The 14584-nt window shown below is 40.5% G+C and overlaps 1 protein-coding gene across 1 annotated transcript in view; it reads right to left on the reverse strand.

Moving 5' to 3' along the window:
- Positions 1-14584, reverse strand: part of PINX1 (PIN2 (TERF1) interacting telomerase inhibitor 1) — a 431187-nt gene that overhangs the window by 268726 nt on the left and 147877 nt on the right. The window contains exon 6 of the mRNA XM_053709538.1: positions 5589-5674. Coding sequence (XP_053565513.1) covers positions 5589-5674 — 86 coding nt within the window. The remainder of the gene's footprint in view (positions 1-5588; positions 5675-14584) is intronic.

Genomic DNA, 14584 nt, shown 5'->3' on the forward strand with positions numbered 1-14584 from the left:
TAGCATTGCCAGGAGGGACCCTAGAACCTTTGTGAAAATTCTGGGAGCAGAGGCCAACCCGAAAGGAAGAGCCACAAACTGGTAATGTCCAGAAAGGCTAACCTTAGAAACTGGTGATGATCTTTGTGGATAGGAATGTGCAGATACGCATCCTTTAAATCCACGGTGGTCATATATTGACCCTCCTGGATCATTGGTAAGATTGTCCGAATAGTCTCCATCTTGAATGATGGGACTCTGAGGAATTTGTTAAGAATTTTGAGATCCAGGATTGGTCTGAAAGTTCCTTCTTTCTTGGGAACCACAAACAGGTTTGAGTAAAAACCCAGCCCTTGTTCCGCAACTGGAACTGGGTGGATCACTCCCATTGTATGTAGGTCTTCTACATACCATAAGAACGCCTCTTTCTTTGTCATGTCTGTAGACAGAAGAGAAATGTGGAACCTTCCCCTTGGAGGGGAGTCCTTGAATTCTAGAAGATATCCCTGGGATACAATCTCTAAGGCCCAGGGATCGAGTACATCTCTTGCCCAGGCCTGAGCGAAGAGAGAGAGTCTGCCCCCTACTAGATCCGGTCCCGATCTGGGGCTACCCCTTCATGCTGTCTTAGAGGCAGCTGCAGGCTTCTTGGCCTGTTTACCCTTGTTCCAGCCCTGGTAAGGTTTCCAGGCTGACCTGGGTTGGGGAGCGTTACCCTCTTGCTTTGCAGCAGGGGGGGATGAAGCGAGACCGCTCCTGAAATTCCGAAAGGAACGAAAATTATTTTGTTTGTTCTTTGTCTTGAAGGACTTGTCCTGAGGGAGACCATGGCCTTTTCCCCCAGTGATTTCTGAAATAATCTCTTTCAATTCAGGCCCGAAGAGGGTCTTTCCTTTGAAAGGGATGTTCAAGAGTTTGGATTTTGACGACACATCGGCCGACCAGGACTTTAGCCATAGCGCCCTGCGCGCTAAAATGGCGAAACCTGAATTCTTTGCCACTAACTTAGCTAGTTGGAAAGCGGCATCTGTGATAAACAAATTAGCTAGCTTAAGAGCCTTAATTCTGTCCATAATGTCCTCATATGAGGTCTCCGTCTGGAGCGCATCTTCCAGCGCGTCGAACCAGAAAGCAGCTGCAGTAGTTACAGGAACAATGCACGCAATAGGCTGGAGAAGAAAACCTTGTTGAACAAAAATTATCTTAAGTAAACCCTCTAATTTTTTATCCATAGGGTCTTTGAATGCACAACTGTCTTCAATTGGTATGGTTGTGCGTTTAGCAAGTGAAGAAATAGCCCCCTCCACCTTAGGGACCGTCTGCCATGAGTCCCGCATGGGGTCAGATATGGGGAAAATTTTCTTAAAAACAGGAGGGGGAACAAAGGGAATACCTGGTCTATCCCACTCCCTAGTAACGATATCCGCAATCCTCTTGGGGACCGGGAACACATCAGTGTAAACAGGAACTTCCAGGTACTTGTCCATTTTACACAATTTCTCTGGAACCACCATAGGGTCGCAGTCATCCAGAGTAACTAATACCTCCCTGAGCAATAAGCGGAGGTGTTCTAGTTTAAATTTAAAAGCCAATATATCTGAATCAGTCTGAGGAGAAACCTTTCCTGAATCGGAAATTTCTCCGTCAGACAGCACATCCCTCACCCCCACTTCAGAGCGTTGTGAGGGTATATCGGATACGGCTACTAAAGCGTCAGAATGCTCATTATCTGTTCTTAAAACAGAGCTATCACGCTTTGCAGGTAACACGGGCAGTTTAGATAAGAACTCTGAGAGGGTATTATTCATAACTGCCGCCAAATCTTGCAAGGTAAAAGAGTTAGACGCACTAGAGGTGCTAAGCGTCGTTTGAGCGGGCGTAACTGGTTGTGACACTTGGGGAGAGGTTGACGGGCTAACCTCGTTACCTTCTGTCTGAGAATCATCTTGGGCCACATTTTTAAGTGTAATATGATCTTTAAAGTGTATAGACATATCAGTACAAGTGGGACACATTCTGAGAGGGGGTTCCACCATGGCTTCTAAACACATTAAACAAGGATTTTCCTTGGTGTCAGACATGTTTAACAGACTAGTAGTACAACAAGCAGGCTTGGAAATCACTTTAATCAAGTAAAAAACAGACTTTGAAAAAAACATTACTGTGCCTTTAAGAGATAAAAAAGGCACACAATTTAGCAAAACAGTGAAAAATGCAGCAAACTTTTCGAAATTTTTACAGTATGTACCTAAAGCATTAGTAAGATTGCACCACTAGCAATAAAAACGATTAACCCCTTAATGCCCAAACCGGATCGACAGTAAGCCAAAAAAACGGTTAAAAAACGTTCAGCACCTTGCCCCAGCTCTGCTGTGGCCCTACCTTCCCTTAGGAACCAGATTTGTGGGGAAAAAGCTTCTTATAGGCCCTCAAACTGCAGCAGGAACCTTCAATTGAAACAGCTTGAACTTCTAGTCAAATATAACTGTGCAACAGAGTCACAAAATTAGGCCCCTCCCACCTCACTACGGTGCTTGTGAGGCCTAAAGAAACACTCCAAAGTGTTTTAATATTAGCTATGTGGGTAACAACCCCTGAAAGAAACCCAAAGGAACCTTCAAAGTGTCTCAAAAAACGATATTTTCAATAAAAAAATGTTTGCCTCGAAAGTAGTGTCAACCAGCATAAACTAGCCCCGTTATGTAAGCTTGAAATTCCATACTTAGTCTCTGAATACAGCTTACCCTTCCCTCATGGGGATATTATCAGCCTTCTCTAGCATTATCACAGTCTTGTCTAGAAGAAAAAGGACTGAACATACCTTATTGCAGCCTAACCTGCAAACCGTTCCCCCCAACTGAAGTTTTCTTGTACTCCTCAGTCCTGTGTGGGAACAGCAGTGGATTTTAGTTACAACATGCTAAAATCATCTTCCTCCCTGCAGAAATCTTCACCTACTTTCTGCTAGAGAGTAAATAGTACACACCGGTACCATTTAAAATAACAAAATCTTGCTAGTTGAAAATAAAAACTACAATTTTTCTACCACATTCACTTTACCCTTCCGATTGCTTAGAGCCGGCAAAGAGAATGACTGGGGGGTGGAGCTAGAGGGGGAGCTATATGGACAGCTCTGCTGTGTGCTCTCTTTGCCACTTCCTGTTGGGAAGAAGAATATCCCACAAGTAAAGGATGAATCCGTGGACTCGATACATCTTACAAGAGAAATAGCTTAGATGCCTTTTTTAAATAAAGAAAGCAAAAGAACGAAGAAAAATTGATAAAATTAGAAAGTTGCTTAAAATTGCATGCTCTATCTGAATCACGAAAGAAAACATTTGTGTTTAGTGTCCCTTTAAGTGTTGAACGTAAATGCGATCTCTTGAGTGCAATCACAATTTATGCTAGAAAGAGAGCTCTGGTTAGCCGTTTTGTGAAACATAAAAGTGTCACAAAACCAGATATATATTGTACCAAAAAAAACATCATATATAATATATGTAGAAATATGTATTTATGAATAAATAGAAAATATTCTGTTATGTGAAGAATATTGGAATGTCAAATATTCATATTTTCATGTCGGGTTAGCACAAATCGCATTTTTCACAAGAGTGGGGTGTTTTTTTTCTTCATTGACTTCTATGGGGGTAATACGTGAACGCGATATTCTAACTTCTGATTTTTGTGCTAATCGGGTTACTGCGAAAGCGAAAATAGTTTACTTTCAACTCATAATACCAGTGCAACCAGACAAGCACAAAAATCTTACTTCTAATCGAATTAATGCTCAAGCGGGAGCGTTGATTTGTGCTCCACTCGTAATTTGGCCCTTAATTATTAATTTCATTTAATGTTTTCAAATATTTAAAATACATGTTTTAGATTGTCAAAAGGTTTACTTCCATCCACAGCACTCGTTTTCACATTTTATGTATGCATGTATAGGACTTACACACACGTATGATTTAATAAAATGTATGTATTTTTCAGATAAATGTAATAGAGATCTTTTCTATTAGAAAATATATGTGTTTGTTGCTATATGAACTATATTTTATGTTGCTATTAGGATCAATTTTTCAATATCAGTTTATATTTTGTAATGGATATTAATTGGATAAGACTCACCTAGCGTATAGGGTATATAGCTATGTGTCAACCGGTATGAATAAAAATAATAAAAACAGTGATCATTTGTAATGCTAGTTAGCAAAAATTACTATATTTCCCATAACCACTTGCAATACAAATAGGGTATCCTTATAGAAGCCAGCATTTCTTACAAGTTTTGCTTCTAATGTCAAAGATTTAGATAAGCAAGTAGATGTCTATATATACTTTTTAATATACAGATTGAAATTATATGTTTCCCATGCGATCTTTATCAAAGGGAAACCAGAAGTGACATAACAAAAAACCGGAAATTATATAGTGCTAATTACCGATTGGTAAATGCAATAGTGGGTGGGTTTTAGTTAATATATAAGCCAGGCAGGATAGCAGTAAATTTCAGTCTTGCATTCAGAGCCCTACTAAGGGTTGAAACGCGTCAACAATACTATCTGCTACATAAATCCGGTCAGTAGCTCCAAAGGAATAGTGGGTGTTGTATTGTATATACATACTTTCTCATAGATATTTTATGTTCTATTTCAGATTTTTTTGTTATTTAACATTATCTGGAGTTTGGTTTGGTTTTGTCTACTATACGGGAACAGTGTGGGAGAAAATTAATAAGATTTTTGGGACTACAATTACAACCAGATTTTTTAACATTTTTTGGACAGCTTTGAGAAAATATTTGGAGACTACAGATATTTTTTTCTCGTTTTTTTTCTCGTGTCTAAGAACTATTAGTTTGAGTATTTGTATGACTATGTACTGTTATTAATTGAATGGGATGTTTATTTCATTCTAGTACATTTTTTTAATGTTTTGATAAAATTCATTAGATTTGTACACAAATCAATTTTAAGTGATTGCATTATATATTATTAAAGTATTATTTTATTCAGCACTTAAGCTTTATATGTGCTCTGTTTTTGCTATACATGTTTCATACACTTCATAGCTTTAGGTGTTTGTACCAGCTAGTAAAGTGAGCGCTAGTGAATATGAACAACTAAATATGAATTACAGGAATTATCTATTATAAACAAAACTCAGAGTGAAATTTGACAGTCTTTAGAAACCTGGCAAATGCATTCTAGACAAAGTGCAGGAAGTAAGTGAGCGGTTCATATGTTGATAAAAAAGGAATTGGACAGAATATTCTTTTCAACACTTTCAGCATCAAGAAAGTCCAACAAACTAAACTGCAACTTCGTGCTTGTAGGAGAAGAAATGTGCTTAACCCCTTAATGACCATGACGTACCCTATATGTTGCTGGTCATAAAGAGTTTCCTCGCCGCGAGTGGTGGGACTGTGCTATTATACTTTCCCTACCTCCTGCTGGGCACCAGAAATAGTGCTGTCTCCCCACTGGCAGCAAGACAGCTCTATTAAAAATGCAATCCCCATAGAAAGACCAGCGACATACCCTGTTAAGGGGTTAACCGTGGCACTAATCATACAGGTAGAGTGATAACAGCAGCTAATAAATTACCTGTATAATTTTCTTCTTCGTCTTTTTGTCACGTTTTCCAAATATACAGGCAAGATCAGTATCACTGCGGCATGAAAGGTCCTTTCCTGCCAAGAAAGAAAGATTGGCGTTATCTGCTGTGATGGACCTTATAGCTATCCAAAAGTATTTTTACTCTCTATTTTTCCTTTATTGTTTAGTCCTAAAATTTGAAATTTTCACACAAGATTTAACAATAAATAATTAATAGTAATAAACACTGATATTTCATATTGCATTAATGTTTACACAAATATCCCCCACTCCATGAAGACTAATCAGCAAACTGTATTAGTACACAAAAGAATTAAGAATATTAATACAAAAACAGAATTTATGCTTACCTGATAAATTACTTTCTCTTGCGGTGTATCCAGTCCACGGATTCATCCTTTACTTGTGGGATATTCTCATTCCCTACAGGAAGTGGCAGAGAGAGCACACAGCAGAGCTGTCCATATAGCTCCCCCTCTAGCTCCACCCCGCAGTCATTCGACCAAAGGTTAGGAAGAAAAGGAGAAACCATAGGGTGCAGTGGTGACTGTAGTTTAAACAAAAAAATTTCCCTTGACTTAATTGCCAGGGCGGGCCGTGGACTGGATACACCGCAAGAGAAAGTAATTTATCAGGTAAGCATAAATTCTGTTTTCTCTTGCAAGGTGTATCCAGTCCACGGATTCATCCTTTACTTGTGGGATACCAATACCAAAGCTTTAGGACACGGATGAAGGGAGGGAACAAGCCAGGTACCTTAAACGGAAGGCACCACTGCTTGCAAAACCTTTCTCCCAAAAATAGCCTCCAAAGAAGCAAAAGTATCGAATTTGTAAAATTTTGAAAAAGTATGCAGTGAAGACCAAGTCGCTGCCTTACAAATCTGTTCAAAAGAAGCCTCGTTTTTAAAAGCCCATGTGGAAGCCACTGCTCTGGTAGAATGAGCAGTAATAGTTTCAGGAGGCTGCTGGCCAGCAGTCTCATAGGCCAAACGGATTATGCTTTTCAGCCAAAGGGAAAGAGAGGTAGCAGTCGCTTTCTGACCTCTCCTCTTACCAGAATAGATAACAAACAAGGAGGATGTTTGTCTGAAATCCTTAGTTGCTTGCAAATAGAACTTTAAAGCACGAACTACATCAAGATTGTGCAACAGACGTTCCTTCTTCGAAGAAGGATTAGGACACAGAGAAGGAACAACTATTTCCTGGTTAATATTCTTATTAGAAACCACTTTAGGAAGGAAACCAGGTTTGGTACGCAAAAACATAATTTATGCTTACCTGATAAATTTATTTCTCTTGTAGTGTGTTCAGTCCACGGGTCATCCATTACTTATGGGATATATTCTCCTTCCTAACAGGAAGTTGGAAGAGGATCACCCAAGCAGAGCTGCTATATAGCTCCTCCCCTCACATGTCATATCCAGTCATTCGACCGAAACAAGACGAGAAAGGAGAAACTATAGGGTGCAGTGGTGACTGGAGTTATGATTTAAAATTTAGAACCTGCCTCAAAAAGACAGGGCGGGCCGTGGACTGAACACACTACAAGAGAAATAAATTTATCAGGTAAGCATAAATTATGTTTTCTCTTGTTAAGTGTGTTCAGTCCACGGGTCATCCATTACTTATGGGATACCAATACCAAAGCTAAAGTTCACGGATGATGGGAGGGACAAGGCAGGAACATTAAACAGAAGGAACCACTGCCTGTAGAACCTTTCTCCCAAAAACAGCCTCCGAAGAAGCAAAAGTGTCAAATTTGTAAAATTTGGAAAAAGTATGAAGTGAAGACCAAGTTGCAGCCTTGCAAATCTGTTCAACAGAGGCCTCATTCTTAAAGGCCCAGGTGGAAGCCACAGCTCTAGTGGAATGAGCTGTAATTCTTTCAGGAGGCTGCTGTCCAGCAGTCTCATAGGCTAAGCGTATTATGCTACGAAGCCAAAAAGAGAGGTAGCCGAAGCCTTTTGACCTCTCCTCTGTCCAGAGTAAACGACAAACAGAGAAGAAGTTTGTCGAAAATCTTTAGTTGCCTGTAAGTAGAACTTCAGGGCACGGACCACGTCTAGATTATGCAAAAGACGTTCCTTCTTTGAAGAAGGATTAGGACATAACGATGGAACAACAATCTCTTGATTGATATTCCTGTTAGAAACAACCTTAGGTAAAAACCCAGGTTTAGTACGCAGGACTACCTTGTCTGAATGAAAGATCAGATAAGGAGAATCACAATGTAAGGCAGATAACTCAGAGACTCTTCGAGCCGAGGAAATAGCCATCAAAAACAGAACTTTCCAAGATAAAAGCTTAATATCAATGGAATGAAGGGGTTCAAACGGAACACCCTGAAGAACTTTAAGAACCAAGTTTAAGCTCCACAGAGGAGCAACAGTTTTAAACACAGGCTTAATCCTAGCCAAAGCCTGACAAAAAGCCTGGACGTCTGGATTCTCTGCCAGACGCTTGTGTAAAAGAATAGACAGAGCAGAAATCTGTCCCTTTAGCGAACTAGCGGATAAGCCCTTTTCTAAACCCTCTTGTAGAAAAGACAATATCCTAGGAATCCTAAAGGGTCCACAAGGGTCCCTTTTCTAGGGACACTCCAATTACAACAGTGGGAGACCTGATATAACGGTTTCTATGCAGAAATATACGTTAGCCGTGTGGAAAAAAATCATGCCCAAAAAGATTTATCACCAAAGTACCTCACAAAACGATTAACATGCCAGTAAACGTTTTAAAAAACAACATTTCAGATGCTGTGTAAAGTTATTACTAAGCCTGCTACCAGCCGCTTCTACTGCAGTTAAGGCTCACACATTATATCAGTATTAACAGTATTTTTTTCAGTCAAATTCTAGTCTCTAGAAAATAACTCTACTGTTCATACATTTATCAGCCTGATACCAGTCACTACTACTGCATTTAAGGCTGTACTTACATCATACGGGTAACAGCAGTGTTTTCTTAGTCAATTCCATTCCCAGAAAATATTGTACTGCACATACCTCATTTGCGGGAGACCCCGCATGCTATTCCCATTTTCTGAAGTTACCCCACTCCTCAGAATGTCGAGAACAGCCAGTGGATCTTAGTTACGCCTGCTAAGATCATAGAAAACGCAGGCAGTTTCTTCTTCCAAATACTGCCTGAGATAGAAAAACAGCACACTCCGGTGCCATTTAAAATAACAAACTTTTGATTGAAGAATAATTAAGTAAAAACTCCAGCTCCTCTCGCGACCTCCTTCTTTGTTGAGGGTTGCAAGAGAATGACTGGATATGACATGTGAGGGGAGGAGCTATATAGCAGCTCTGCTTGGGTGATCCTCTTGCAACTTCCTGTTAGGAAGGAGAATATATCCCATAAGTAATGGATGACCCGTGGACTGAATACACTTAACAAGAGAAACTACCTTATCTGCGTGGAACACCAGGTTAGGTGAATCGCACTGTAAGGCAGATAATTCTGAGACTCTTCGAGCAGAAGAGATAGCTACCAAAAACAAAACTTTCCAAGATAACAACTTAATATCTATGGAATGTAAAGCTTCAAACGGAACCCCTTGAAGAACTGAAAGAACTAGAGTTAGACTCCATGGCGGAGCCACAGGTTTATAGAAAGGCTTGATTCTGACTAAGGCCTGTGCAAACGCTTGTCTAAAAGGATAGACAGAGCAGATATCTGTCCTTTTAAGGAACTAGCTGACAATCCTTTCTCCAAACCTTCTTGGAGAAAAGACAATATCCTGGGAATCCTAATCTTACTCCATGAGTAACCCTTGGATTCACACCAACAAAGATATTTCCGCCATATCTTTTGGTAGATTTTCCTGGTGACAGGCTTTCTCGCCTGAATCAGGGTATCTATAACTGACTCAGAGAAACCACGGTTTGATAGAATTAAGCGTTCAATCTCCAAGCAGTCAGACGCAGAGAAATTAGATTTGGATGCTTGAATGGACCCTGAATTAGAAGATCCTGCCTCATTGGCAGTGTCCATGGTGAGACAGATGACATGTCCACTAGGTCTGCATACCAAGTCCTGCGTGGGCACGCAGGCGCTATCAGAATCACAGAAGCCTTCTCCTGCTTGATTCTGGCGACCAGACGAGGGAGAAGGGGAAACGGTGGAAAAACATAAGCCAGATTGAAGGACCAAGGCGCTGCTAGAGCATCTATCAATACCGCCTTGGGGTCCCGGGACCTGGCCCAGTAGAGAGGAAGTTTGGTGTTCTGACGGGACGCCATCAGATCCAACTCTGGAGTGCCCCAAAGCTGTGTCAGCTGGGCAAATACCTCCGGGTGGAGTTCCCACTCCCCCGGGTGAAAAGTCTGACGACTTAGGAAATCCGCCTCCCAGTTGTCTACTCCTGGGATGTGAATTGCTGAGAGATGGCAGGAGTGATCCTCCGCCCACCTGATTATTTTGGTTACTTCCTTAATCGCTAGGGAACTCTTTGTTCCACCTTGATGATTGATGTAAGCTACAGTCGTGATGTTGTCCAACTGAAATCTGATAAATTTGGCCGCAGCTAGTTGAGGCCATGCCTGAAGCGCGTTGAATATTGCCCTCAGTTCCAGAATGTTTATAGGGAGAAGAGATTCTTCCCGAGACCATAAGCCTTGAGCATTCAGGGAGTCCCAGACTGCACCCCAGCATAACAGACTGGCGTCGGTCGTTACAATGATCCACTCTGGTCTGCGGAAACACATTCCCTGAGACAGGTGATCCTGAGACAACCACCAGAGAAGAGAATCTCTGTTCTCCTGGTCCAACTGTATTTGAGGAGACAAATCTGCATAATCCCCATTCCACTGTTTGAGCATGCATAGTTGCAGTGGTCTGAGATGTATCCGAGCGAAAGGGACCATGTCCATTGCCGCTACCATTAATCCGATTGCCTCCATGCACTGAGCTACAGATGGCCGAGGAATGGAATGAAGAACTCGGCAAGTAGTTAAAAGTTTCAACTTTCTGATTTTCATTTCTACCGGACCTATTAGCGTTCCTAGGAAGGGAACCCTTGTGAGTGGGAACAGAGAACTCTTTTTGATGTTCACCTTCCACCCGTGAGACCTCAGAAAGGACAATACAATCTCCGTGTGAGACTTGGTTCTGTGAAAAGACGGCGCCTGAATTAAGATGTTGTCTAAAAAAGGTGCCACTGCTATGCCCCGCAGTCTTAGAACCGCCAGAAGGGACCCTAGCACCTTTGTGAAAATTCTGGGAGCAGTGGCTAACCCGAATGGAAGAGCCACGAACTGGTAATGCTTGTCTAGAAAAGCGAACCTGAGAAACTGATGATGATCTTTGTGGATAGGAATATGCAGGTACGCATCCTTTAGATCCACGGTAGTCATATATTGACCTTCCTGGATCATAGGTAAGATTGTCCGATTGGTCTCCATCTTGAATGATGGGACTCTGAGGAATCTGTTTAGAATTTTTTGATCCAGGATTGGTCTGAAAGTTCCTTCTTTTTTGGGAACCACAAACAGGTTTGAGTAAAAACCCAGTCCTTGTTCTGCAATTGGAACTGGGTATATCACTCCCATCGTATGTAGATTTTCTACACAGCGTAAGAATGCCTCTTTCTTTGTCTGGTCTGTAGACAGACGAGAAATGTGGAACCTTCCCCTTGAAGGGGCGTCCTTGAATTCTAGAAGATATCCCTGGGAAACAATCTCTAATGCCCAGGGATCGTGAACATCTCTTGCCCAGGCCTAAGCGAAGAGAGAGAGTCTGCCCCCTACTAGATCCGGTCCCGGATCGGGGGCTACCCCTTCATGCTGTCTTGGTAGCAGCTGCAGGCTTTTTGGCCTGTTTACCCTTGTTCCAGCCCTGGTAAGGCTTCCAGGTTGCCTTGGGCTGTGAAGCGTTACCCTCTTGCTTTGCAGCTGTAGAGGCTGAAGCGGGATCGCTCCTGAAATTACGAAAGGAACGAAAATTAGCTTTGTGTTTAGCCTTAAAGGGCTTGTCCTGAGGGAGAGCATGGCCCTTTCCCCCGGTGATTTCTGAAATAATCTCTTTCAATTCTGGCCCGAAAAGGGTCTTTCCTTTGAAAGGGATATTTAATCATTTGGATTTTGACGACACATCGGCCGACCATGACTTGAGCCAGAGCGCTCTGCGCGCCATAATGGCGAAACCTGAATTTTTTGCCGCTAACTTAGCTAATTGCAAAGCGGCATCTGTGATAAAAGAATTAGCCAGCTTTAGAGCCTTAATTCTATCCATAATTTCGTCGTATGAGGTCTCCGTCTGGAGCGAATCCTCCAGCGCCTCAAACCAGAAAGCAGCTGCAGTAGTTACAGGAATAATGCAGGCAATAGGTTGGAGAAGAAAACCTTGTTGAACAAAAATTTTCTTAAGTAAACCCCTAACACCACATTCACTTTACCCTCTCGTAGAGAGACCCTAGTGCTTAGAGCCGGCAAAGAGAATGACTGGGGGGTGGAGCTAGAGGGGAAGCTATATGGACAGCTCTGCTGTGTGCTCTCTTTGCCACTTCCTGTAGGGAATGAGAATATCCCACAAGTAAAGGATGAATCCGTGGACTGGATACACCTTGCAAGAGAACGTAACATTTCCTATAGGGATACCCTTTTGTTTCTAGATATTCGGATACATAATATCAGGGTTTCCAAATATAAAGATAATGTTCTAACAGAAAATACTTAAGTGAATATATACAAACAAAACAATAGACACTCTGCTGCCCCACAAAAATATATCTTGGAGACAAATGTCAAGGAGACATTATTACCAAGTAGAGTAATAAGCATTTGCTTCAAGCAAAGCAGGCCGTGACCATTTACTGTAAAATACTGAGGTAGTATAGAAGCCCATAATACAAGTTTCTACTGCCTGATGATGTAATATCAGTAACTAATGGGTACATATCCTTTCATTTTGCAGTAGATCCTTCAGGACAGTTATCCATACAGATCCATAAAACATGGGCCAGCTTGGTCCTTCAGATGCCATTAGTATAAATGTGGAGAAACTTATGTATAGTAAGTGTCAATCTAATTTTCTCCAACAGCTTCCTAGTGATTTGAAGGGAATTGTGTGGCCAGTTGCAAAGCAACCTATTTAAATATATTCAAATTGTGAAAGTATACAAGGAAGATCATGTAGCTACCATGGACCGCTGTACTACTAATTTATGCAGCCTGAGATAAATCCATAGCTTTAGTGATATAAACTTTCACCTTAAAAAGTTGAGCACTTCTTCAAGAGTTCACAGACCATAAAATCTAATCAAATAGAACTTGGAAACCTTTTGCTCTTTTCTGGAACCAGAATGTAGAATAGTGAATCAGTCTTGCTCATACCTCCTGTTTATTTCAGATAATAGCCCAAGAAACCTATGCAACGAAGGGTTTTGGACAACATTAGCTTAGTCCAAATGAAGAGAAAACACTACCAAGAAATGGTGCTCACGTAGAAAGAGGAGGTATCCAGAAGACTTCTATAATAGTTTCTGTCTAGATCAATGTGGCAATTATATATTATATGAAACTATAAGGGTGTGTGAGAAATAATGCACAATACTTTAGTGGCTGTTGTGTCATTGTCTTTGATACAGCAATAATCTAATAGCAACAAGAATATGAGATCTTGTTAAGCAAAATAAAATTTTTCCTCTAAAACAAGCAGTCATGTACACCATTGAGACAGACAATAACTGTTGCCATAGCAATGACCTGATAACACCTGAGGGTGAGAGTTTCCTAATTCTATAAAAAGGCCCCAACTATATCAAATGAGAGGGCTAAAACACTTTGTGTGGCTAGTGTTTATTTGGACTTTTTAGAGCACATTAAATATACATAACAGGAATGGCTAACCATTTCCAATTATGGGCTACAGTGTTTTTTTATTTTATCTTCGACCAACAAATATAAAATATTATATATAATGCTTGCTAAACTTTAAATGCTTTAGTAAAATATATGGCATTGCTTATGCCTGAAAGAGCGCTCCAGTTCTACACAGACACAATCGTATATACATTACATTTTCTAAGTGGGGACAGGAAGGACCGATTTAGTGCACTGTAAAATACAATCATGCTTCAAGCACAAATAATATATGATCAAGGCAAGTGGGGGTCACATCAAAAGCAAAGGAGGGACACATTGTGGCCATTGGCCCTTAAAGCTGACAACAAAGATTTGTTAAAAAAAAATTTTTTATATAGATTAGGGATTGGCAATATTTAAAAAAAGCTTAAAGGGACACTGTACCCAAATTTTTTATTTTGTGATTCAGATAGAGCATGAAATTTTAAGCAACTTTCTAATTTACTTCTATTATCAATTTTTCTTCATTCTCTTGATATCTTTATTTGAAAAAGAAGGCATCTAAGCTGAGGAGCCAGCAAATTTGTGGTTCAGAACCATGGACAGCAATTGTTTATTGGTGCTGCCCAATCAGCAAGGACAACCCAGGTTGTTCACCAAAAATGGGCCGGCATCTAAACTTAAATTCTTGCTTTTCAAATAAACATACCAAGAGAATGAAGAAAATTTGATAATAGGAGTACATTAGAAAGTTGCTTCAAATTGCATGCTCTATCTGAATCACAAAAGAAAAAATTTGGGTACAGTGTCCCTTTAATGCCCCTTTAAGGACAGCAAAATGCCCTTTTATGGGCAATGCCCATACAAATTCCCTTTTCAGGGCAATGGGTAGTTTAGGTTTTTTAGTGTTAGTTTTTTTATTTTGGGGGGTTTGGTGGGTGGTGGGTTTTACTGTTAGGGGGGACAATGCCCTGCAAAAAAAGCCCTGCAAAAAAAGCCCTTTTAACGGCTATTGGTAGTTTAGCATTAGATTAGGGGGTGTTTTTATTTTGGGGGGCTTTTATATTTTCATAGGGATTAGGTTTAATTTTTTTTATTTTTGATAATTTGTTTATTTTCTGTAATGTTAGACTATTTTTTGTAATTTTAGTTTAATTTAAACTTAGTTTTTTTA

Source organism: Bombina bombina, chromosome 4, assembly GCF_027579735.1.
Source record: "Bombina bombina isolate aBomBom1 chromosome 4, aBomBom1.pri, whole genome shotgun sequence".
NCBI lineage: Eukaryota > Metazoa > Chordata > Amphibia > Anura > Bombinatoridae > Bombina > Bombina bombina.